Source organism: Talpa occidentalis, unplaced genomic scaffold (genome assembly GCF_014898055.3).
Source record: "Talpa occidentalis isolate TD23 unplaced genomic scaffold, MPIMG_talOcc4v2.1 talOcc4.15, whole genome shotgun sequence".
NCBI classification, from domain to species: domain Eukaryota; kingdom Metazoa; phylum Chordata; class Mammalia; order Eulipotyphla; family Talpidae; genus Talpa; species Talpa occidentalis.
In genome coordinates, this window is record NW_023601543.1 from 29,473,790 (window position 1) to 29,501,576 (window position 27,787).

The 27,787-nt window shown below is 37.1% G+C and overlaps 1 protein-coding gene across 2 annotated transcripts in view; it reads right to left on the reverse strand.

Moving 5' to 3' along the window:
• Positions 1–21,146, reverse strand: part of RADX (RPA1 related single stranded DNA binding protein, X-linked) — a 54,891-nt gene extending 33,745 nt beyond the window's left edge. The window contains exons 1-9 of one of the 2 annotated variants that reach the window (XM_037512129.2): positions 20,392–21,146; positions 16,026–16,168; positions 14,504–14,696; positions 6,072–6,180; positions 5,784–5,875; positions 5,565–5,687; positions 2,835–2,939; positions 1,548–1,712; positions 395–555 (exon numbers count right to left, since the gene is read on the reverse strand). In XM_037512129.2, the coding sequence (XP_037368026.1) occupies positions 395–555; positions 1,548–1,712; positions 2,835–2,939; positions 5,565–5,687; positions 5,784–5,875; positions 6,072–6,180; positions 14,504–14,696; positions 16,026–16,168; positions 20,392–21,034 (1,734 nt within the window). In that variant the 5' untranslated portion in view covers positions 21,035–21,146. The remainder of the gene's footprint in view (positions 1–394; positions 556–1,547; positions 1,713–2,834; positions 2,940–5,564; positions 5,688–5,783; positions 5,876–6,071; positions 6,181–14,503; positions 14,697–16,025; positions 16,169–20,391) is intronic. The other variant, XM_037512131.2, reaches the window with a different exon arrangement.
• Between the last annotated feature and the right edge of the window lie 6,641 nt (positions 21,147–27,787).

Consider the following 27,787-nt stretch of genomic DNA (forward strand, 5'->3'; position numbering starts at 1 on the left):
GTAAGGATGCTAGGTCACATAGAGAGGTCAGAACTTCCTGCAGAAGCATTCTTATAATTCTGGCCTGGACAAAAGGTAGGAAAAGAATAAAATTGTATATACCACCTGAGAATTTAAGTAAGATAATCAGTACAGGTTCAAGTTATGCAGGAAGCAAAAACAAAATACCAAGTCTTGGGGACCTGGGGAAACATGCTGTGACCTTCAGGCCAGCCTACTCCACAACAAATGACAGAAAAGGAAACAACCAAAAAACAAACATGAATCTTTTTTTCCTAGGTTTACATCATTAAAAGTCAATACATGTAAGTTCTGAATAAAATGTACAAGGTACCAAATGTAATTATGATCACAGTGCTTTCAGAGATATACTATTAACTCTCTGGCACCATACCCGAAGTGTTTCTGATGTGAAGGCACTTTCAGTTGCACCGCTATGGGGGATATACTTTATAACAGTAATTATCCCCTGAATTGCAATACGCTTTTGTTCCCTATACTGCAAGTCTTCAATCTCCTTCCTCACTTCACTTATAGCTGTCAAGAGCGACTCAACTGCAAAAGAGTAATTCCAAGGAAATTGTAAGTTTTAAAGAACTGAAATGATAAAAATAAGAGTTAGATTTGCAATGTAATTTCACATCATGGAATTATAAAGTTGATACAAAACTTATACTTGTGAGACTTTGTCTTTATATTTGGCATCCCTTATATAATTTTTGTAAAATAGATAAAACATATTTATCAGTTAAATTGTAATACTGTCTTCTAGTCTGAGTCTTAATCTGAGACAGACATTTTGCATATTCAATTTATAGATAATATCTCAAAGTATAAAATGTTGTCTAGCAATTGTATAGAAATATTGCATATTTCAATATTTTCAACCATATACTACATACCTATTACTAACATTATTAAGTATAAGAGAATGCCAATATTTATATGATAGATATGTATTTCAGTCTCCTTTATTCCAAAACCATGCAATTATCCCATAGCTTTTTAAAAAGAATATACTTAGGTTAAACTTTCAACTGTCATATCTTAATTCTATTAAAAAGAAATTAATGTTAGGCCTCCCATGAGTATGTATTCTGCATATTATTTATTCTGGTGTCATTTGTATTTAAAGAGAGTACTCAGTTATGCTACACCCAATGTATGATTCCACAAAGTAGCATAATACAGTTGTCTGTTTCTTGATAACAAATTGTCCAGTATCTTCTTTAGGTATCTTTAGTCTCTCTATGTAGGGTGATAGCAGTTGGAATCTACAAAGGTCAGATTTGATCCTAATGACATTAAATGAAGATACTATCTCCAGTTAGTCAACACCTATGTTCTCTTCTTCCAGTCTAATAAAATGAAAATATTAATCTTTAGGAGGCATGTCATGTATTTTTAGGTCTTTATAAAGACAAAATTACTATCAGCAAATGTTGCCATACTTTAGCTCACTCCCATAATGGGGAAAAGATGACTGATATGGCACATATCACACACCTAGCATGTAAACATATAAAGACCAGCAATTACATTAATACCTTTAACAGAACTACTATACTTCAGAAATGTCTCTGGCACTGGTGGGTAGGGGTAGTATCCACCAATAACAGTATTCTTCACTTCCTCAGAATCAGTCTTTGCTTTAATCCACTGAATAAAGTTTTTTACCTTGATGTCATTGGTATATGGCTGGCCTTTATGACCTCTTTGCAGGAAGGGTAAAGAGCAAAAAACAAACAATACACACAGAAAGAGGAAAAAAAGAAACCACAACTCACTATAATAAACTGCATGGACTTTTTGTACAATAACAGTTTAACATTAAAACAGTCTCTCTTATGTCACCAAAATAAGTTCACACTCACTTATTCACTATATAACAGATAATTGTACTTAGTATGCATACAAAAATTATCAAAGACAGTAAATAAATCCTAAGTTGAGAAGGAAATCAGAGATATTAGATTTTAAATGGACTAAACTCTAGCTGTCTATAGTATATTGAAAAACTGTAAGAGAAAGAAAACAACCTGAATTTTTCTATCCAAAGGATCGACATGTTCTAAAAAAGATTTTTAAATCATGTATTAACCACGAGGTGGTTAATTTTTTTATCATGTATGAAAAAAATTGTCTATGAATATAGCTTAGCATTTAAATTCATGTTCTTAAGACATACTCACAGGTACCAATTATATATGATATTATTAGTGTATCTTTATATCTAATATTATTAGTATTTATAAAATGAGGCACTGACAAAGATGTCTGCTACACCTTTCCTAGGACTCTTCTATTGACAAACTTCTTTATTACCATAATATTCCCTCACTCATTTGGAAATTTTTATCTTTACTGTTTTGATCCTGTTATCAGTGGGAATAGAGAAAAATAATATATTTATAGATAAGTAGTGAGACTCTTCTTGCTATGAAGTAACATGAGATCCAGGGGCCAAAATTTGATGTGCATTTTTGCTTTACTTTGTCTTTAAAAATGATTGTTAACTGATTATTACGGCATAGGGCCTAATAACCTTTAATCTAAGCGATTGATAATTATCTACCTTCTACATTAAGCAGGAATTAGAGTAATCCAACAGACATAAATGCCATTCTCCAGTGAGTCACAAAATCACTAGTTCAGTCATAAATAACATAGGAGTAATAGATTTCATGAGCTAAATACTGTTTGCTAAAAGTTTCTTATCCTGATAAAGGAGGTAAAAATAAAGTTGTCATGTGGTTGAATGCTGGACTGCAAAAAATTTAATAAAGAGGAAATACATTATACTCCCAATAACGTATGCTCAAAAAGTTGCTCACCAGTAATAAATACTCGACTCTCATTTGTAGTGGTGAGGTAAAGCAGTTTAGGTACTTGAGTGTTGTTTCTGACAACTTTCAACTGTGTACACACAAAGTAAGTCACTGTAGAAAAAGAAAACACTTATGAAATCACTTCTGTATAATTTCAGAGGTCATTCAAGATCTAACACAAGAATCTCAAAATGAACATAGGAGTCACCTGGGTCACTGGCAATTGTTAAAATACAAACTCAGATTCATTACTAGTAAGGTGAGGCTTGAGAGTTTCCATTTCTAATAAGCTCCTTGGTGATACTGCTGCTGTAAATTCTTGGACACCACTTGAAACATCAAGGTTCTCACACTTACCTTTTCTTTTAGGTAAAAGATCTACCACTTTTTCTTTGGAAAGTACAATGGCTGCACCTAACTGAAATCACTACTTGCTGTCCAGCTCAAGAGTGCAAGAGGCTTTCTAATTGGGCACAAAACTGACTCCTTACACCAGATGGGGCTAAAGTATCCATTTGAATTTGCTTATGCAAGTGTTTTATATCTCGTGTTTATCTTAAACTTTTAGTGTTAATGATAGTGGTAAGCTAATACCACCATTCTTTTCTGTTTATCTTGTTAACCAACTTGATAGACTAAAAAGCATCCTTGAAAATGAGATTATAATGTCTTCAGATTTCAATTACTTTCAGAAGCTATCGATAGCTTTTAACACACTATCAGTTATTTGGGTAAAGTTTCATTAATTCAGTATTATTTACTTTAGCTCATCATATGCTAAAGCAGTTATGGTCTTACAAACTAGCACATTAAGAAGTAAATGTAATTACTTGAAATCTCACAATAACTGTTAAGTTCTCATTTGAGAATAAATAACTCCCAAGAGCAAGATAATAACTATAAATTCATATCCAATCTCATATTTACTAGTTCTTTATTTTGTAGTAATGAAAATACAAGAAATTCTTTAAATGAGTAGGAATAATTTTCTTACTTTATATTGCTTTTCCTTTATTTAAAAAAAACTATATAAATATGTGAGTGTTCATAGAGATGTTGACATTGGAATATTAAAGAAACCTCCAGTTGTAATTTCATGGTTGCTAAAAATCAGATATTCAGAACCTTACACTTTCTACTTGGAACTTACATAAACCCTCTAAGCCTTTGTTTCCTCACCTGTAAATTTGTAAAAACATCAACTTTCTAAAAAGGTAATTGGGAACACAAGACAAGACAACATCTATGAGTATCTGGTACACAGTGAATACAATAATAGCCTTAGTTCTTCACTTTCCTTAATCGAAAGTGAAAAAGATGCCCTACTAGCGATGCAGTCTGATATTCCTGAGACCCTGAGTCATGTTTCCCTCCCTAGGCCTGAGGTTCCCCTAACTCACCGTTCATTTAATGATTTTTTTACTTTACTCTTAGGTAAAAAATGAAAACAAATTGTGATTATTGTCAACTATTGTATTACCAAGGTCGATTCAAACCTCTCTCAGGAAGATACATTTCACATTATCACAAGAAATGGAACATGCAAGCTTGGCAAAGTTTCTGTGAGGAATCTTTATCCAAAACTTGTGTCAGCTTATTGTTTCAAGTGGCTACAAAGAGAGAGGGACCTGGCCACCTAAAATGAGGTAACTGAATTGTCACCAGAGATCATCACTATCAATATTGATTCCCTAAGAGAAGTTCAATAAGAGGTCATAGCCTGATTCATCTTAGAAGCCTCAGTTATGGCTAATATTCTCTCCGCCCTCTCCCCAATACTAGGGTGAAGTTCAGTTCTTTTCAGATATATTTAACAATGTAATCTCATAAGCAGAAGGTGGACTCTAATGAAGTAATATCTGGATGTTGTGTAATACTGGCTTGCAACAGAGGATAAAACTGTAGCAAAACAATCCTGTATAAGGTCTCTAGGTCTCCAGGTGGCCTACAATTTCTACCTTATTGCTGATTTAAAAAACTACATGTAGTCAAGATTGGGAGTTTCCCCAATGTTGGCAAGCACTTAACAATGGATATTTCATGGATATAATAATTTGGAAAACAATAAATTAGCATACCATATCTAAAACAGCTTTATGCTCCGAATACAAATAAGGAAAAAATCACTGAAGACTAACTTGTTATATAATAGGGCATCCCTACAATGTTTTCAAATAAATAAAATTAGTGGGAAAATAACCTACATATCTAAATGAATTTGGCAGAGCAGAGGGTCAACACTGAAGTAAGTAAAATATTGACCAGCTATTACACCACCACCTATAATTAATTTAACACTCAAATGGAAAGATACTTAGCATTTTCATTATTTAATCACACAGTACCAATCCTCTACCAATTAATTCTACATTAGTAAAGTCTTTTTTGTATTTCATGGGGTCCACTTAGCCAATTTGCAAATGGATACAAAGTGAATTAACTGCCTATGTTTTAGTTTCAGTAAATCTTAAGCTTTAATGCTTGAAATGCTAACAAGGATTGATAAGAGCACCCTTTAAAAAAAAAAAAACTAACTTCAATCCACGAATAGAAAACTAGTATGTGGTAATAATTACAATACTAAGTATAATGTTAACATAGAAAAGATTTAAACATGCTATCAAATAGACTGCTTGATTTACTAACTCAATATCATGGCACTATCACTTTACAATTTGTTCAAATTAATATTCACACTTTCAAGAATAAAAAGAGAAAGATATTAGAACTGAGTACTTGGGTAGATATTTTCAAAGATTTCTGGCTGAGATGTAGAAAACAGTTCCACTATAAATGGCTGTTCAGAAGTTCCATCAGCAATGTGAATCCAGCGATATGACCAAAAGTCTTCACGGCTTTCTATATGAAAATTAACGAAGATAATTGAGTATACACATATAAATTCAGAGCTATTCATTGAAATACTTTTTATGACTTTCAACTTTAAGAGCTTACCTTTCTTTTTTAACCGCTGAACCCTTCCTACAAAAACTAAAATGCCAATAACATCACAAATATGATTTTCTGGCAAATCGTCCAGTTCTGATCTAGAAAAAGCAAAATTGTTAAGTAGATATTGTATCTTTAAACAGTGAAAAAGCATTCTACAATTATAACTGAAAATGTACATCTATATAATTGACACAGCACAATTTGGGGTAGGCTTTGAGGAATTTATAATGCATTGTTTCAGTGATTAACACAAAAATAATATTTAATACATTTTACAAGAAGCTATTTTACCTTGTGATAAAGCGATGATTTAATTTTGGCAATCTCCATTCTGGCTTCACCTGCTTCTCTGGAATGATAATTATATTAGTTGGAGGATCTCGAAGGTTCAGGCAGATTTCTGGAAAAAAATATACATATGTATTACTTTAATATGATGTTTAATACATATAAAAGAATATGCATGTACATGAAATACACAGCAAAGTAGACCAAAACATCTTGAGCCAACCATTAAACCTAAGAATTAGACCCTTATCAATAGCTTTCTTCTACCTCCATCATCACATCCACTTATCTCAGAAGGTTAATTGGGGGCCTCCCTGGTGGCACAAGGGTTTGAGCATCGCACTGTGAAGCAGTCCGCAGCCTCTGCAGCATGAGTTCAATCCCCAGCTGGCCAGGGCGCAACCCACATGGCACAGCAGACCTCTCCTGTCTCGCCCACTGCTCCCCTCAGCAGTGTGTTTCGGTCAGTCTGCCTGTTCTGTCTCCCACTCTGTCTGGTGAATCCTCTCACCCCCCGCATCTCTGGCCTATACCCCAGCTCTTGTATGCATAAATAAATAAATCTTTACCAAAAAAAGAAGGTTAATCATAACTTAAATTTTGTATTTTACTATTTCCTTAACTGAAAACAAAAATGTGTTTTGCCCAACAAAACACTGTTTGGCTTTCTTTGTTTTTGAACTTTATATGAATGGAATCATACCCTGTACAGTATTCTAGGACTACTTCTTTTCACTCAACATTATGGTTGTAAAATTCATCTATGTAGTTATATACAGCAGGCTTTGCTCTATTTCTATTGCTGAATAATGTTCCAGAGTGGTTAATATAATTTATTGCCCAGTATTGAGTTGGTGGGTATCTAGATTATTTCCAATTTTTGCTGTTACAAACAGGGTCACTACAAATATTCTTATACATCTCCCAGTGTATATTCACAGACTCAGAGGAGTTAAATATTTTGTCCAAGGAAACACAACTTGAATCCAGATGTGTATGAAGTCTGATCACTGATGATAATGACAGCAATGGTGATAATAAACAAAACTTATTGAATACTAACTTTGTGTTATTTTGGCTTTCCTTTGTAGAAAATAATTGGAATGGTAGTTTTTTAAAAATCCGTATGCCTTTTAATGTATTTTGTCTTCTCATACTGGCTAGGACAGTCAGTAAACTATTAAATAGACATAGCAGTATGAGGCATCCATGTTTCCTGTTGTAAATAGGCATTATTCTAAATTTCCCCCATTAAGAGTTATTTTGTTGTTTCGCTTTGTAAATATCCTTTATTAGGTTAAGAAAAGTTCCTTTTCTTGCTATATGCTTTTTAAAATTTATGAATAGATATAAAATTTTAACAAAGCTTCCTGTGCCTCCATTAGGATAACCATTATCTTCTTTAGTCTGTTAATGAAGTGATACTGATTTTCACACGTAAAACCAACTTTGCATTGCTAAAGAACAATGCAACTCAGTCATAGTGTGTGATTATGTTTTATATAAAACTGAATTTACTTTCGTAATATTCTATTCAGAATATCTGTATATATGCTCACAGCTGAAGCAGGCCTAATAATTTGTGTTATTTTGGCTTTCCTTTGTAGAAAATAATTGGAATGGCAGTTTTTAAAAATTCCTTATGTCTTTTAATGTATTTTGTCTTCTCACACTGGCTAGGACAGTCAGTAAACCATTAAATAGACATAGCAGTATGAGGCATCCGTGTTTCCTATTGTAGATAGGCATTATTCTAAATTTCCCCCATTAACAGTTATTTTGTTGTTTCGCTTTGTAAATGTCCTTTATTAGGTTAAGAAAGGTTCCTTCTCTTGCTATATTCTTTTTTAAAATTTATGAAGAGATATAAAATTTTAACAAAGCTTCTTGTGCCTCCATTAGGATGACCATTATCTTCTTTAGTCTGTTAATGAAGTGAGTGATACTGATTTTCATATATAAAACCAACACTGCATTGCTAAAGAACAATGCAACTCAGTCATAGAGTGTGATCATGTTTTACATAAAACTGAATTTACTTTTGTAATAGTCTATTCAGAATATCTGTATATATGCTCATGGCTGCAGCAGGCCTAAAATTTTCCTCTGTCGTACTATTTTTGTTTGGTTTTGATTATCAAGATTATTTTGGTAACATTCAGTGGGTATGTATGTCCTCTTAGTCTACTCTCTGGAATAGTTCTGGAATGATATAATCCATACATGTATGGTAGCATTTGCTTGTAAAATGATTTGTGCCTGGTATTTTCTTTGTGGAAAGATTTTAAACATCTGATTCAACTTCTTTAATAGTTATCTGGGCTTTCTATTTATACCAGTAAGTAATATTTTTCTAAGAACTTGCTATGTAATAAACACAGATTAAAACATGGTGAACACCTGATTTCTCATGCTGCCTGTTACTAGCTGTGTGAATAGAAAATTCACATTTACGTGTTTAAATATTTCCATATATGAATGAGGAAAGTTTGTATTACATGATATTATCTTACACTTAGAAAATATTTTGCATTTTACAAAGCACTTTCATATTCACAGTTACTCAATTACATTCAAGATGACTTCTAGTTCTAAAGTCCTAGGAGTTTGGATGAAATAAATAGTCCCTTCCATCTAAAACATGAAGTACTTAATGCTATCATCACTATATGTGTTATAAAATACAGTCTGAAAATTTCAAGATTTTAAAATAAAACTTTGTAGAAGGTAGGATAGAATGATATACAAAATGGTAACAAAGCCACACATTACCAGAAAATAATGTGTTCTTCATTATACAATAGAACTTTCATCTTTATGGGCCTCCAATTATTAATTAAAAAAATTACATATTGGTTTCTCTAACTCAGAACTACACGTGCAAATATGAAACAGGAAACCTCAATAATTTGTTTTTCAACATCAAACCTAGAAGGCAACAATGGTATCATAATGGTATCACAAATCCCTATTTCTGTACTGACCAACCTGGCGTCCACCACTTTTTCTCATTTATCCTGCTCATAAAGTTTAAGCAAGCCTGTTATTATTCCATACTCCTATTTACACTTTCTCCTATCCAACCCATTTTCCTATTCTCCTGATCATTCATTCTTTCCTAAGCTACATTTCTGTTTATTTCCTCTACCATTTTGTTCATCACATTTTCATATTATTTACTGTTACTGGTTTTTCATTTTACTATAATTTGTTCACATTAAATATATTTTTTTAAGATTTATTTAATTATGCATACAAGAACTGGGGTACAGGCCAGAGGTGTGGGGGGGTGAGAGGATTCACCAGAGACAGAATGGGGAACAGAACAGGCAGACTGATTGAAATACACTGCTGAGGGGAGCAGTGGGCAAGTCAGGAGAGGTCTGCTGCACCATGTGTGCTGCTCCCTGGCTGGGGATTAAACTCGTGAAGCAGTGGCTGCAGACAGCTTCATAGGCTGCGTCTTAACCCCCTTGCACCACCAGGGAGGCCCTCACCTTAAATATTTGTCACCTTAATAGACATTTCAAGGGTAGAACTCTGAATCACTCATTGTTGTATCTCTATGCCTAGCAATGCTAACAGAACTGCCCCATTTTATTCCCTTCAAAACACCATTAGTCAGTTTGAGATAGGTAATTTTATTTTATTGAGGTAACATTGGTTTACAACATTGTTTATGTTTTAGAAGTACAGGCTCTTCCCCTTCAGGCGCTGGTCCCACCCCACAGCCGCCGACAGAGCACCCACAGTCCTCTGCCGCTGCGGTCCACTGTGCTCCCTCCACACTTTGTTCTCACTTTTCCTCCCTCCCCATCCCCTCGGGTAGGCTCAGTTTTACCATCACATTTGGTAATTTTTAAAGATCATAAATCAGTAGTTCTAAGTCCTGGCTGTACATTAGTCTCACCTAAGAAGTTTTAAAAACACAGGGGCCTCTATGGTGGCACAAGGGATTAAGAGGCAACCTATGAAGCTGTCCGCAGCCTCTGCAGCACGAATTAGATCCCCAGCCAGGGAGCTACCCACATGGCGCAGCAGACCTCTCCTGACTCGCTCGCTGCTCCCCTCAGCAGTGTATTTCAGTCATTCTGCCTGTTCTGTTCCCCACTCTGTCTCTGGTGAATCCTCTTACCTTCCACACCTCTGGCCTGTACCCCAGCTCTTGCATGCATAAATAAATAAATCTTTAAAAAAAAAGAAGTTTTAAAAACACAATGATAACTTGGTGCCCTATTCAGAGTAATTAATTAAATCAGAATCTCTATTTCTCTATAGGTGAGGCACCAGTGGTTCTTTAATTCTCTCTATGTGATACTAATATACACCTAAGATTTTTATCTACTTATACATGTAGGTTTGGCAAACTACAGCCTGCACATGATGGCCAAGACTGTATTATAACACCGACATGCCAATTTACATATTATCTCTGGCTGCTTCCATTCTATAAAAGCAGAGCTGAGTAGTTGCAACATAGAGCACATTGACTATATAGTCCATAATATTTACTTTTGGGCATTTTACAAAAATAGCTTGCTGGCCCCTAATAAAGAGGGAAAAAGTCCTATTGCTCATTAAAAAGGCCTGGGATGCCTTACACAGATAAGAAGGGATGCTAAGACTGATAAGAAGTAAAACTGTTTTAAAAGACCACAAAAGCACATTTTTCAATATATTCTCATCAAGGCTCTAATTTTTAAAAATAATTTCTGTATTTGCAATTATTTACTTCAAAGTGTATATAGTCTATCTTAAGAGTTTCCATTATGAAAATCTGCCCCATAGCTGTGTCAGAGTGAGCATAGTGCTTGATTAAATACCAGTATTAAATTTTAATGGCACCAAGTGGCTGGCACCAAAGCAGCAGCAGAGGCACTCTGTGGCCCCAGTAAGGCCACTTCCCAGTCCTGTGTGGGGAGTGAAGATTTGCCTAGCCTCAAAACAGCAAGGCCCCCAAAGCAATAAATAAATAAATAAATGGGAATATGGAAAAACACAACAAATGGCAGCATGAGTCCAAAGGGGCATATCACACCACAAAAACAGAACAAGTCTCAAAAACATGGAAGATCTGTTCTTCCTTTCAGAAACAGAATTCAAAATGGCTATGATAAAGAAATTCAAAGAAATGGAAGAAAATTCATAAAAACAAATGAATGCAGTGAGAAATAAAATCAATGAACAGAAGATAGAAACTGAAGCTCAAAATAAGAAAAATAAAGAGATTCAGGACATAAAAAGAGCAATAGAGGACATGGAGCCACAAATGACTCCAGAAAGCCAAAGCAACCCTGACAAAAAAAAAAAAAAAAAAAAAAAAAAAAAAAAGAGGGGAAATGGAGGTATTACACTTACAGACTTCAAATTATACTATAAAGCAATTATAATTAAAACAGCATTGTACTGTAACAAAAACAGACACACAAACCAATGGAATAGAACTGAGACCCCAGGAATAAACCCACACCCATATGGACGGTAATATATGACACAGGAGCCAGGAATATACATTGGAGCAAGGAAAGCCTCTTCAAAAATGGTGCTGGGAAAACCCAACTGCCACATGCAAAAGAATGAAACTAGATCAATAACTTACACCCACACACAACAATCAACTCAAAATGGAAAAGGGACTTAGATCTATGACCTAAAACCATAAAATATATAGAAGAAAACATATCAGAATGTAAACTTCAATGATGTCTTTGGAGACAGCAAGGAAAACAAAAGAGAACTTAAACAATTGGGACTACATCAAACAAAAAAAACCTCTGCACAGCAAAATAAATCCTACTAAAAGGGACAAAAGAACACCCTACTGAATGGGAGAAAATATTTGCACACCATACCTCTGATAAGGGACTGATATCAAAGATCTACAAAGAGTGCATACAGTTCAACAAAGAAAAAACATAAGCCAATCAAAAAATGGGCAGAAGGGCTAAAAAGGCAGTTCTTTTTTTTTTTTTTTTAAGATTTATTTATTTATTTATACAAGCACTGGGTACAGTCAGAAGCATGGGAGGGTGAGCGAATTCACCAGAGCCAGAGCGGGGAACAGAACAGGCAGACTGATGAAGTACACTGCTGAGGGGAGCAGCAGGCGCGGCAGGAGAGGTCTGCAAACCATGTGGGACCCTCGCCCCAGGGATCAAACCAGTGCTGCAGAGGCTGCGGGCAGCTTCACAGGCCAGCGCTCAACCACTAAGCCACCAGGGGAGGCCCTAAAAACGCAGTTCTTAAAGGAAGACATGTAGATGGCTAAATGACACATGAAAAAGTGTTCACCATCACTTATCGTTAGGGAAATGCATTTCAAAACCACAAAGAGATACACCTCACTCCTGTGAGAATGGTCCATATCAAAAAGACCAAAATCAATAAGTGCTAGCAAGTTTGTAGAGAAAAAGGAACTCTGTTACAGTGTTGATGGGAATGAAAATTCTTCCAGTCCATATGAAAAGTAGTATGGTTTCTCAAACGATTAAAAATGTCTACCATATGACCTCGGCATCTATCTGAAGAACACAATACACTAATTCAAAGGGAATTTTGCATTCTCATGTTCACTACAGCACTATTTACAATAGCGAAATTATGGGAACAACCTAAGTGCTCCCAAAGTCAGGAGAAGACAAATACCGGATGGTGTCACTTGTATGTGGAATATAGAGAAACTAAAAGGTAAGATAAAGCCAAATTCAAAAACTAGCTCTTGAAAGCAGACTATAGAACTGAGACATTCAAAGGGAGAGGGAGTGGGGAGGAGCAAGCACAAACTGGGGAGGGAGCACAATGGAATATGGTAGTGGACTATTGGTGTTTTGGTGATGGGTGCACTATAGTAACGGTACCAGAAGGTGTAGGGGGAATCCTATACTTCCAAAATATGACCAATAATATAAACCAACGTTACCCCAATAATAAAAAAATACTTTAGTGGCGGTTTATCTAGTGACTAATGTTATCTATTGTCTGACATTCCATGTTTTTCAGGTTTAGAAGTACCCATTAGCACCAGGCCTATTTCTAGAGTTTCCCACAGTCATTTAAATTGCAATTTAAATTATCTTTAAGTCAGAAAATAGTATATGTAGTAGAAAGAACACTATGTGAGGTACCAGGAAAACTAGATTTGAATTCATTTCCACTATGACAATGATTTATTATGTGACATCAACAAAGTCACTTACCTTATGTTATTGATACACAATGCCCCAATTTTAAACTAAAGTAATTTTATCACCTGGTTATGCCTAGCTGTGGGAAATAACTTATATATTGCTGGATATAATAATGTTGTAAATTAGCTTCCACCTTTCAACTTTTACTGCATTTTCTCAATAAGCCCAACATTATCATTTTAATTTTTTACTCTTTTATAATAAAGAATAAAGAGATAATGGATTAATTGTACAAACTAGATAATAACTTGTTCATCCAGTAATATGTGGTTGATATCTACCAAATGCTTATGATTTTAATAAAGACTCATGTGGTTTTTCTAAATAAACATATATTTTAAAAAACAATGAACAAAAACTATGTTATCTGAACATTCTCTAATCAAGCTTAACCTATTGGCTAGGCAATTTAGAATACATAGAAATGCAGGCCTAATATAATACTATTATAAGACAAAAACAATACTTGTTGAGTAATGTAATCTATGATTTTGGAAAGTGGAAATGCAAAAATCATATTCACATCTTAAAGCACTCACTTAATATACTAATTTTAATGCTCCCAACACTTAGGATGATGCTAAAATGTCAAAACTCTGATCGCAATACTGATTAGAAGTACCCTTTCATGTTTGCAACACTTAACAATATTGGAATATTGACTGTAGGTTAGATAACAGTATTGTATCAATTTTAAATTTCCTGATTTTAATAACTCTTTATATAGAGAGTTATAAATATAGTTATACATATAGTTTTATATATATATATATATATAAAGAGAGTGAGAGGAGAAATGATAAAGGTAAATGTCAACAACAGTTGAATATGTGTGAAGGCTATATTGCAGTTCCTATACTATAATTACAACTTTTATGTAAGTTTGAAATTATTTAAAGATAAAATGTTGACAAGTCCTTTAGAATAGTACCTTGTAGTAACAGAGAATAATATTCAAGGCATTAATTTAAGATTAATTTAAGATTATATGACACAATTTTTTTTTAAAAGTACATCTCAAATGGAGGTCATTCATTAATCAATAATCATTATCTCAAATGTTTTTTCTTAACAAATGCAACATTTAATAAGTCTATTTATTAAGTACATGTTTGAAAATTTTATGGCTAAAGGAATCTAAAGGAATCTGTGTCAGATTCTAACAGCTTCAGTATTTTTTAAGAACCTTTGCTTTGCAAGTGTATATAAACAACAGTCATAAAACAACAAAATAATTGAATACTTAACCTATTGTAGAAATTAGTTTTATCTGTGGATCCACAGGGAGAGGTTGCAACCTGAATGGATAACTTTTTTTAACGGAATAATCTTGAAGGAGAAGAACTAAGCCAACCCGCAAACTTTTATACCACTCAGGACACAGGGCATTCCACATAATCACTGATACTGTGCCTGAACTGTCAGCAACTTCCAGAAAGGTCTAGAAAAAAAAAATGAAAGCACACACATATTGGTTAATTTTATCTATAGGGTGTTTACATTTTAAGAATGAAGAAGCAGAATTATAGGGGATAATAATAATTTATAGATAAACTCTTGAACTATAAAGGTTATGAAGAATTTTTAGTGATATGATAAAAACATAAGAGAATGTTAAATGATACCAAAAAGTTTTTTTTAGATTTATTTATTTATACATAGATGAATTGGAGTGTAGGCCAGAGACACAGGGTGGGGGGGTGGATTTGGGGGGTGGGAGGGTGGTGGTGGTGGCGGCGAGAGGATTCGCCAGAGACAGAATGGGAGCAAAACAGGTGGATCTACTGAAATACACTGCTAACGGGGGCAGCTGGCGAGACAGGAGAGGTCTGCCATGCCATGTGGGTCAGCTCCCTGTCAGGGCATGGAATTCAGGCCATAGCAGTGACAGTGCTGAGACTTACCCCTAAGCCACCAGGAAGGCCCTAAATGACACAAAAATTTTATGTGCAATATGATTTCTATTTTGTAAGATAACTTGATAGATAACATAGTCAAATGCTATATATGGGAAGCATATATATATATATATATATATACATATATGACACACAGATGTAACATATGTTATATAAATGTGACATTATATGTGCATGCATATGATACGTAAATGTGTGTGTAGATACATGATAAATACACAAAAAGGGAATAAAACATACTATAATGGTAATAGTGACTCTGAGGTTAGGATTTGGGGTGATACTATTTTTTTATACAGCCTTCTACATTTTCAAAATTCTCTAAAAGTATAATTTTTCTAATAAAAGCTTAGTAAAATATGTAAAGGAATTCTTGATAATGTTTAAATACAGTAACATGTTAAGTAATAAAAATGTGACAGACTAATGGGAGGCAAGAAAGTGAAAATATCTAATGTAGGCTACTTCTTCAAGGAGCTTGCCTGGCGAGGAGTAGAGGTGTCCTCAGGCCAAAGAAGAATTTTTCGCTTCTTAAAATGGAAGACTAAAGGCTTGTTTATATGTTGGTATAGAGAACACACATAGAGAAGAAAAGGAGGAAGATTCAGAACAAAGTGTAAAGGAGACCAGTTTGATTAGAGAAGACTAAAGTGAGCCAACACAGAATTTCTTTTTGTATAAGAAATGACAGAAAAATACCTTGAAATACACATTGATGCACATTTTTAAAATTATTACACTGAACTGACAAAATGTTATCTAAACATAAATTATTCTAATATGAAGTCAGGGCTGTAAGTTATACTCTATAACTGTTAAATGAACATATAATAGTTTATCATAATTTGTACCTGATATGGTTCAATCATCTTTTTATCAGGTTTTCCATAGTATCGCAGTTTTGATTTATGCAAGATTCTAACAAGCAATGCAGGAAAATTCCTTCTGTTATTCCAGGTCATTTCAAGGTGAGAGAGGGAAATTATTTTGGTATCTAAAATATAGAAAAGAGGGGAAAATTTTATTAAATAAGCCATGGCAATTTCAAAGATCTGTTTTAATGGTTGCAAAGGTAGCCAGATCATACCCAAAGCAACTCTTTTCAGCAGCTAAGCCAGTTTATATACTCCTTACATATAAAACTTAGTATGTATTATCCCTAATGATAATGACTTAATATATACATATAATTTACTGTCTTAAACCGGTACACACTGTCCCACATAGAATGCACTCCACCTTGTCATACTGGGTAATTACTTTCTAGAAGACTCTGGATCTAAGCTCACATCCCTTAAGAAATTTTGTGGCGCAGTGGGTTGTGCACAGCACTGTGAAGCTGTCCGCAGCCTCTGCAGTGCAGGTTCGATTCCCGGCTGGCCAGGGAGGTGACCCACATGGCACAGCAGACCTCTCTTGTCTCGCCTGCTGCTCCCCTCAGCAGTGTATTTCGGACTGTCTGCCTGTTCTGCTCCCCACTCTGTCTCTGGTGAATCCTCTCACCCTCTGGCCTATACCCCAGCTCTTTTATAAATGAATTTAAAAATCTTTAAAAAAAAAAAGAAATTTTGTGGGAAAAAACTCAAAATATTTTCCAACTACTAAGTACTTGGATATTTAATTGATATATTTGTTTGATGACATATTTCTGTATTGCCCTTACTTTAGTTTGACATGTATAAGTTCTATCTTCTCTAAACATGCCAGTTATGGTCCTGTATCAGAGTCTGCACTTCTGGAATGTCTTTCTCTTAGATACCTGAATGATTTCCTACCTCCTCTCCTTCAAGTTTTGCTGAAAGGCCACTTTCTCAGGGATGTTATCCCTAACCACCCTATTGAAAACTGATCCCTTTGCTTATTCCCCATTCCATTTTTTTCCTACATAGTATTTATTATCTTCTCATATACCATATAATTTACTTTGAAATGTTTTAATCTCCAAGCCTGCTGGTAAGTACAAAAACTGCTTACAAGCTATTCACCATCTTTAAAAGATAAATTTGTTTTTCTGATTTTATTCTTCCTTGAGTTAAAACAGGTTCTATCTGCAGTTCTCTCCACACTTTGCTCTATCGTTTTGCACAGTTCCAACTTTCAAACTTGAATTTGTATATGTTCCAATATTTATTTGGCTAAAGCATCCTCCACTGCCATTTTTACTTATATAATATAGCACCTACTCAGCATGCTGGCATGAAATCCAAAATTGCAATTTTTTTAAAAAGATTTATTTATTTATTTATACAAGCACTGGGTATAGTCAGAAGTGCAGGAGGGTGAGAGAATTCACCAGCGCCAGAGCGGGGAACAGAACAGGCAGACTGACGAAACACACTGCTGAGGGGAGCAGCGGGAGCCGCAGGAGAGGTCTGTCGCACCATGTGGGACCCTCGCCAGCAGCCAGGGATCGAACTGGCGCTGCAGAGGCTACGGGCAGCTTCGCAGTCCAGCACTCAACTGCTTCGCCACCAGGGGAGGCCCTGAAATTTTTTTTTAATTCAAGTTTAAATGATACTTTATAATTACATCTGTACCATTAAAAGGCACTATTTTCAGTATTAGTGTATCTTTAGTAAATTTCCTTCCAGATTTTCCCAATACATTACTAGCTCCGGATCACAGGTCCTATAGCTGATCCAATGTAATAAACTGATTTCCTTTTTAAAAAAAAAAAAAAAAGATTTATTTTTATTATTTATACAAGAACTGGGGTACAGGCCAGAGGCACGGGAGGGTGAGAAGATTCACCAGAGACAGAGCGGGGAGCAGAACAGGCAGACTGACTGAAATACTCTGCTGAGGGGAGCAGAGGGCCAGACAGGAGAGGTCTGCCATGCCATGTGGGTATTTCTCCCGCCGCGGGAATCAAACCCGTGCTGCAGAGGCTGCAGACATCTTAACAGCGCTGTGCTCCACCAGCTGTGCCATAGGGGAGGCCCTGATTTCCTTCTTAATGTGGTCAGAAAAATAGGGGGTATGTTGTGAATTATTTGAAATTTACAACATTCTTGATTAATAAAAGCATATGTGCCTCCTTAATCAGTTAGAATAAATTCAAGTACTACATGGTTTTATAAAATCTGAGTTCTAAGAGCCACTGTCTCTGCTATAATTAGGGCCAAAGAGTTTGCTACAACCAGACATCTACACAAGTAATGTTTTTCCATCATTACGACCAGGGAACTTGTTAGAAATGCAAATTATAGGACTCTACCACAGACCTATCAAATCAGAAACTGGTGGTAGGGCCCAGCAACATGAATTTAAAATCACTTCTGAGTGGATGCCCACTCACACTGTTAATCATTGTCTTAAATGTCAATTTTAAAAGTAGAAGCAGTAAATAATACTATCAGACAAAACAGAATTCAAGGCAAAAAGAGATAATTAGAAAAGGTCAAAAGGTAAAACTTAAAAATAGTAAGATATGGGGATGTGGGCACTCATATATGTTGGTGGGAATGTAAATCAGTACAACCTTTCAGAATATGATTTGTTAATATCAACAAAGTTTAAAAAATTAAATACTCTTTAACTCAGTAATTTCATTTTTAGGAATCCATCCATTCAACAGAAATATTTGAACATAGTGAATAAATATGGGTATATTCTACTGATTTTCAGCACTGGATTTAAAACTAAAAATCCATTAACTGCCTACAGTTACAAACTGCCCTGGCCTCACATTGGCATGACTGTATAAATTATGATACATCCATTCTATGGATGTACAGATGTATATTAAAAATGCTTCAAATAAGTGGAAATAGAAAATCACCCAGTGTGATGTAATTTTTTTTTCCCAAAGGTGCATACCAAACGGCTGACAGTTTGGGAGTTTTGAGAGGAAAGTTAAAGACACAGGAGGAGGTAAAAAGGGTCTTTCACTCCACACCAGCATTTTATTTAAAATTCCAGACATACAGCAAACGTGAAAGAACACCAATACACCCACTTTCTTGTCATCAACATTAAAAAATGACATCTTATATATTTTTAAAGATATATTTATTTATACAAGAACTGGGGTACAGGTCAGAGGCGCAGGAGGGTGAGAGAATTCACCAGAGACAGAGTGGGGAGCAGAACAGGCAGACGGACTGAAGACACCGCTGAGGGCAGCAGCAGGGAGCAGCAAGCGAGGCAGGAGAGGCCTGCCGGCGCCTTGTGGGAATCTCTCTGGCTGGTCAGGAATCGAACAGGCGCTGTAGAGGCAGCAAATACAGCATACTTTAAAATATAGAGTTTGAGTTTTTTAATACATGGACATTGACTTTAATAATACTGGTGCAAGGGGTTAAGCACCACACTATGAAGCAATCTGCAGCCTCTGCAGCACGAGTTTGATCCCGGGCCGGTCAGGGAGAAACCCACATGGCGAGCAGATCTCTCCTGTTTCACCCACTGCTCCCCTCAGCAGTGAATTTCAGTCAGTCTGCCTGTTGGTTCCCGCTCTGTCTCTGGTGAATCCTCTCACACACACACCCCCCAATCTCTGGCCTATGCCCCAGCTCTTGTACGCATAAATTAAATCTTTAAAAAAAAAACACAGAGCAGTTGGTGATAAAGAGCTGCTATTTCAGGTTAACGTCCCACTTCTGATATAGAAGCCTTAACTTCTCCGATCAGTATTGTCCATGGTAACTAATAAACATAGAAATGAGAATCCCAAGCCTTCCCACAAATCAAACACTCAAAAAGCATTATTTACGTAAGTATTACACTCAAAGACATAAAAATGGGTGTCATTAATAGAAACTATTAAGGAGTAAATCATGAACATCATCTTTTAAATGAAAGTTAAAACACGGAATACCACAAATATTTACGACTTTTTTGCTGAACTCAAGTCTACACACTCTCCAACCAACACAGAAAATACTCTTCCCACAACTGGAAAAGGAATGAGATTAAGATAAATTTCACTGGAGTCAAACGCATAACGAACACAAGAGGAATACCGACTGTCACATCAGCGTTTGCCAGATTAAATTTCAGATGCATTCGGACACTTCCTGAACGGCCACTTGACAAAGCAAAACACGGGCTGTGCACATTTCATTATGCGAGACCATCTCTCTGTCCTTCGTAAAACTTGTCTATTACCACTCCTGGCTGGTGATTAATGCGAGAGCAGCTTCGTTTCCTTTCCCGTTAACTCAAGCTCCTGAAAACTATTTTTCAAACTCCTCATCCTTCCCTCCGATTACTTACTGTTAAAATTGTGTTCCTCAGGTTGCTTGTTGGTTAACCAGATATCTCCATATGGATCTTCATTATTCCACAGCGCCAGGTAATGACTCTTCCCGCCCCTCAAAGGTCTCTCGGGAATCTCTCCATGCGCACGATTCCTGAAGGGAGTTTCTAAACAAATAGCGTCCAAGGTCCCTCCACAGTGGACGTTATCGATGCACAGGATCCCCTGGCCTAATCTTTTCTCGTTGTACAGACAGGAGACTCTGGAAATTTTCATTTCTATGCCAACTTTAAGAATATTTTTATACACGAGAGAATTCAAGCCGGGGTCCAGGTAGCACTTCTCCTGGTACACCCCGTCGGAGATGGTCACATCATAGCAGTAAAGGGGCGGTTTGGGTACCGTGTCGCGTGGTTCATCCTCTAACAGGTACCTCTGCACCGCCAGCACAGCGACAGGAACCACCTCTGAGGGGGTGACCCACTGGAGAGGTGAGTCGGTTATCTGCTCTAGAGTCTTTTGGATCCAGGACCTGGGTCCCAGGGCGCGGGCCCTCCGGATCACCCCTCCTGGGACCCCAGATCGATTTCTCTCTGGGTTCTGCAGGTCTTGCCCAGCATGGGAGGGGCCAGCCTGGGGTTGCTCTGACTCACCAGACATTGTGGGCCAGTGTGCGCCCGCCTCACTCTTCAGAACTAGTTCGCCCCGTCCAGGCGCCCAGAGCGCAAAACCTGGCGCCCGGACGACCGCCGCTACTCTGCCCCCTCACACAGACGAGGCCCCGCCCCGTGGCTGCGCTGCCAGGACGTCACGCGCGCGCGCGTCAGCTCCAGCCCCGCCCCTTCTGGCGCACTTCCAACACTGAGGCGCCGTTACTAGGCAGTCACTCGCGCGTTTACTGACGTAGCGGCTTCTCCTGACCCGGAGTCCTCACGATTGCTAAAGGCGGGCGGGGCGGGGCGACAGAAAGCGTCGGTCGCCATGGTTCCCAAAGCACGGCTGGAGGGCGGGGGGAGGGGCGCTCTCGTTCCTGGCCTGACTAGAAAAAATTGCCCAGTTGGAAAAGAAAAAGTCACTGGAAGCGGGGAGCGAGTTATCATAGCCCAGGAGTTTGGGGGTTTGGATCTTAGTCAGCAACAGAAAGTTAATTAGAGTTGGTTAATGTACATAAATGTGATCAATTTGGGTCTCCTGTAATATGAACAAAACCGGATGATGTATGCACAGCCTTCATGACAGTGCCTCACACAAAAAGGTCTTCATAAACGTTAGCTGCTATTGCCATTAGCATAATTGTCTGTAGTGGCTCCTGAGTGCAGAGTGAGTGAATTAGTGATTAGGTGCAAATGAAAACAGAAAATTGCCGAATTGCCTTGGAAAACAGCTACCTTTAGATTAGATCTCTTAAAGTGTGCTTATTTTTAATACAATACCTGGCTTAACATACAGCTCAGATATAGACTTTTAGAAACTGTATTTCTAAACTGTAAGGAATGTGTATGGATTTAATAAAAAGCGAAAAAAAGCTGGTAAGAATAGTCAGAATTAAAAAAAATCATTTAAGATATGTGCCACCACACACAGAATGTAGTAGTTGCCCTAAAAATACTCTTGAAGGAAAATGTTTGTAATTTCTGTTGGTTTTTAATTTATTGAAATTCGTTTATGAAAGGATTCTTTAAATATTTCTGTTGATATTTGGAAAGGTGCATACAAATGCCTGAAGTTCATCCTTGAGAATTTTTTAAAAGATCGTGATAGGCTTATTTCGATTACATTTAACTCCCTTTGCTCTCTATTTCGTCATACTTTATTCACTATTTAATGAAATCCCTAATATGAGGCAGGTACTGTTCTTGCCATTGGGGATAAAGTAGTCAGACTCCCATAGTCAAGCTGCTTTTCATTCTTTGGTCTGAAGAATCTTGCCATTATTCCTATTCAACTAATTCGCTCATTCTACATGTATTTCTTGGGTTTCAGTGCTGAGCCAGGCATAATCTTGTTATGGAGACCAAACAACATAATGAGGAGAAGGGAAGAAAGTGGAGGGGCCAGGAATTAAAATTGTATATGGAGTCTGATTCAGGAAGGGCTCTCAAGAGCTTGAATAGAGCAGAGACTGCAGGAAGTGAGGGAGTATGTGAATATCTCAGAAAGGGACACTTGAATCAGAGAGAACACCAAGGGCAGACCGCGTATGACAAGAAGTATACTTGATATTTTTTTTAAGGTCATTTTTTCCCACTTTTTGTTTTTTTAAGATTTTATTTATTTATTTATTTTTAAACTTTTTTTTAAAAAAGATGTATTTACTTATGCATACAAGAGCTAGGGCACAGGCCAGAGGTGCGGGGGCGAGAGGACCCACAGAGATAGAACGGGGAACAGAACAGGCAGACTGACTGAAATACACTGCTGAGGGGAGCAGCGGGGGAGCAGGAGAAGTCCGCTGCGCTACGTGGGCTGCTCCAGGCCAGGCTGTGGATCGAACTCGCGCTGCTGAGGCTGCGGACAGCCTCACAGGCAGCATCTCAGCCCGCTGCCACCAGGGAGGCCCTAAACAGTTTATTTATTTATGTAACAGCTGGGGTACAGGCCAGAGGCTAGGAGGGTGAGAGGATTCACCAGAGACAGAGTGGGGAACAGAACAGGCAGACTGACTGAAATACACTGCTGAGGGGAGCAGTGGGAGAAACAGAGAGGTTTGCAGCGCCTTGTGGTAGCTCCCTGGCCAGCCAGGAATCGAATCCGCGCTGCAAAGGCTGCGGACGGCTTCACAGCGCGGTGTTCAACCCGCTGCACCACCGGGGAGGCCTTATGCTTGCTTTTTTTAAAGGAAATTAAAAATTCCCGTTGAGTGGAGTTCAGGGGTAAGGGGGAAGAGTCATAAGTGATGAAATCAGAACAGGACCCTGTAGGCATTCCTCTGTTTTGAGCAGAAGATCGACATAACACTTCAGCTGGAGCCTCACTTCCTTCATGAAACCTCCATAAAACAATTCACTCTAGAATGATCCTTTTTAAAAATCTTATCACTTAATGTGTATAACTCATTTAGCATTGGTCATCTAATACCTTATAATTAACAGAGCTTCTAATGACTGTTTCTTGTCTCTCTAACTCAGGATGTCAACCTGGACACTCCTGACATTTTGGGTTATAAAAATCGTTGTGAGACTGTCTTGCGCACTGCAGGACATTTAGCAACATTCCTGGCCTTTAACCACTAGATGGGTGTAGCACTCCCCACTTCTTTCAAATCCCCCACTCTCCCTCCCAGTAGTGACAACCAAAAGTATCAATATTTGTAGATATTGACGACTTTCCTTGCTTGGGGGGGGGGTAAAATATCCCCGTTAGGAGCCACTAATAAACTTTTTGAGATCCGATTTATTCTTTTTTTGTTTCCTATATTCCTTTCACTACTGTTACGCATAAAAGGCATTCAAATATTGTAAAGAAATGAAAGTCATGCCCAGTTTTTCTACCAAAAGGAATATACACACATGTGCGTTTATATAATATACAAACAAACATCCAAACTCACAAAACATATTGTAAAATAAGTAAGAACCATGAGTGTAGGTATTTTGTTATGTTCGCTACTGAGTCTACAGTGCCAAAAGTAATATCTAGCATATAGTGGATAGCCAATAGTAATTGTTGAATGAATAAATGAAATTATGATTTTACTGGATTTATAGCAGGAGTCATTAAATATCTATATTGATTATTCAAGGAGTACTGATTTGATATCTTTGAAATCTGCTCCTTCAGCATCCCCCAAACTATATACCCAGAGGGATTTATACAAAATAGTATTGTATCATCATATTCTGAATCCTTACAGATAATTCATAACAGATGTATATTGGCAGTGGTGCTCAATAGTTGGGGATTACTGGAGTTGGGAAGAAATGGCATTCATCTTTCTTTATACAATACTGGACACAATAATTTCTGTATAGTGATTATGGGTACACGTTTGGAGTTTTTTGTATTGCTCTACTGAGAATCTGTTGATAGTATATGTCACCAAGAATTATGGTGTCAACTTGAGTAGTTATCACATCTATATATGAATGCTCCCTGATATGTTACAAGCATCTGTTATAGGATGAATTACACAATAATAAAATAAATAAGAAGGAAGACTTTTAGAGCCAATAATGGGTATCACTTAGGTTATTGATTCCCCTCTCCAGACCTAAATGATTGTTGTAGTGCCCTCCAGAGTTGAAAATAGTAAAAACATGTAATTTATAGTACTTTACAAAATGGTAATGTTCTAGCATATTCAAAACACTTTAAACACATCATAAAATTTATTTTGGTAGTCTGCTAAATTTGGTACATATATGAGCCATATTGATTTTCCTCATCTTTAAAACTGAACATATAAAAGTGATCAAGGTTGTTGAGAAATAAAGTTAGTTTACATGGGCAAAATGCTTAAAACAGTGTCTGGCACATACTAAGAATTCCATAAATCCTAGCCATTGTCACTGTCCTAAAAGGAAAATAAAGGCACAACATAAAATCATACAATGCTAGATCTATAGATTAGTGTTCTTCAAACAGTGGGTTGTAAGGCATTAATGAAGTCATGAAGTCAATTTGACTCAAAACCAGCTATTAAAAATATAAAAAAGTATAATACTAGAAAATGCCAGAATACACAGTACATAATAAAGGTAAGAATTGTTTTTTAAAATTTGTGTTTTATAGGAAGGTCCAAAATCAAGGAGTCTGGAGAACCACTCCATACACCTGCCCAACAAGAGGTTCTTGAAGTTCTCTGCCTTGCTACCTGCCTCCTGTTGTTCCTGGGGTTCTACAGCCTAATCTGCTGTGGTTCAGGAGTGCAGGTCCTCGCCCAGGAAAAGGACAGGGTTCCAGGGAAAAGGCAAGGCCCATGGGCTGACTATCCATCTAAGATTTGCAGCAAGGAAGGAGTGGGAGTGATCCGAGTGGAAGAGGGAGACGTGGGGGAGTCAGGTGGTGGTAGTGGGTGGATTATTGGTGGGAGGGCTGCACCTAAGGGGAACAATAACTATAGAAAGATGACCCACGATGTAGGAAAGTAAAATAAATAAATAAATAAATAAATAAATAAATAAATAAATAAATAAATAAATAGGGCCTCCCTGGTGGCGCAAGGGGTTAAGTACAGCACTATGAAGCTATCCAAGGCTAACCCACATGGCGCAGCAGACCTCTCCTGTCTCACCCGCTGCTCCCCTCAGCACTGTGTTTCAGTCAGTCTGCCTACTCTGCTCCCCACTCTGTCTCTGGTGAATCCTCTCACACCCCCAGCTCTGACCTGTACCCCAGTTCTTGTATGCATAAATAAATAAATCTTTTAAAAAATAAAAAACAGGGCCTCCCCGGTGGCGCAGCGGTTGAGCGCTGGGTTGCGATGCTGCCCGCAGCCTCTGCAATGCGGGTTCAATCCCCGGCTGCTCCCGGCCACCGGGGGAGGGTCCCACATGGCGCGCAGACCTCTCCTGCCGCCCGCTGCTCCCCTCAACAGTGTACTTCTGTCCTTCTGCCTATTTTGCATCCTGCTCTGATTCTGGCGAATTCTCTCACCCTCCCGCGCTTCTGACTGTACCCAGTGCTTGTATAAATAAATAAATAAATAAATCTTTAAAAAAAATAAATAAATAAAAATAAATAAAAAATAAAAAACAAATAAAATTTGTGTTTTAGATTTGTTGGTATACATATTTATATAAAGGGTTGTAATGTAAAATGCTTTTCTTACTATAGATTGAAGATATATATATATATCTTTATATATATAAGAAAAACTGAAAAATAACTGCTGTAGTTCAACCCCCCCCCCCTTCATTACAAATGAAGAAGCCGAGGTCCATAAAATGGGACTAACACAACCCAAGATCACATAGTTCCAGAACTACTAGCTAAATCCCCAGCAAATGCCTTTTCCACGACATACATTTGGGCAAATCCTGGATTATCCCCCAGGTTATAATTTTTTTATTTGAAAACCCTAATTTTTGTTATTTGCCGTTGAGTAGCTTTGTTTGATCTTCTTATTCACTTAACTGCCTTTGATTTATTTGCTTAGGTAGGTAAATCTGCACCTTTTCCTTGGGTCTTGAGCACTGGGTATTGGAGACACACCTGTAGGTTTATCAAATTTATAAAATCGTGAGAGTATTGGTAGAAATGTGGGGGAGGAGGAAAATAGAAATGCTCTGACTAGTTGTTGCTAAAAGGATGTAGAGAGTTCAGATGCTCTCTCAAAGAGTATTTAGGTAAGCTCTCCAACCATCACCACGGTAACAGGAGGACCTGAGGGTGGCTGCCTGGCAACCAGAACACTACATTCTCCAGCTCAGTGCTGCCCTTTTCCAACATTTTTCCCTTTAAAGGTTACTTTTTAATGATTTTATTAACAAAATTGTCTCTATACAAAAGGATTAATCTGCATAGTTTATAAAATCTCCTATGTAATTGGAATCAAGGATGTTCCTATGTTACCTTTTTATCAAATGTTGCCTGTTTTGATTTATTTGTTGGCTGTGCATAAACAGATGTCTGTAAAACAGACTCAACTTAACAGTAGTTGCAGACTACTTTTGCCCCTCGGCATCTTAAATGCTCATATTTCTCCCCATGACTTTGCTTGTCCTGAGTAGATATTAGATGCACAATAAATGGTTGACTAATGCTGTTCACTCCTTTCTCTCCCTCTATTCAAACCCTATTTTTTTTTAATATTAAATTTTATTTTTATATTCCCCCATACAATTGCAAACGCCCCATTCTGACCCCAATCCTTCCCCTCCTGCCCCCCACCCCCCAAAAAGTGTCTCTGGTTCATAGTTTTTTGTTGATTTTGATTTTCACTTTTTTATATTCATTTTCCTGGTCCCTTCTTTAAGTTTTCTAGATTCCTGCTGTGAGTGAGACCATCCGGTATTTTTCTTTTTCTTTTTGGCTTATTTCGCTGAGCATGATCCCTTCCAGCGCCATCCATGTTGCTGCAAATTGCATGTGTTTATCTTTTTTGAATGCTGAGTAATATTCCATGGTATATATGTACCACATCTTCTTGATCCAGTCATCTATTTTTGGACATTTGGGTTGTTTCCAAAGCTTAGCTATTGTAAACAGTGCTGCTATAAACATAGGGGTGCAGGTGCTCTTTGGAATTGATGTTTCTGTGTCCTTTGGGTAAATACCTAGGAGTGGAATTGCTGGATCATATGGAAGCTCTATGTTTAGTAGGTCCAGAAATCTCCACACAGCTCTCCATAGTGGTTGGACCAGTCAAACCCTATTTTTTATAAAGAGCTCATTGATTAGCCTTTCTTCTGAGTCTTAATATTGCTTAAATTTATTTATTTATTTATTTATTTATTTATTTATTTATGCATA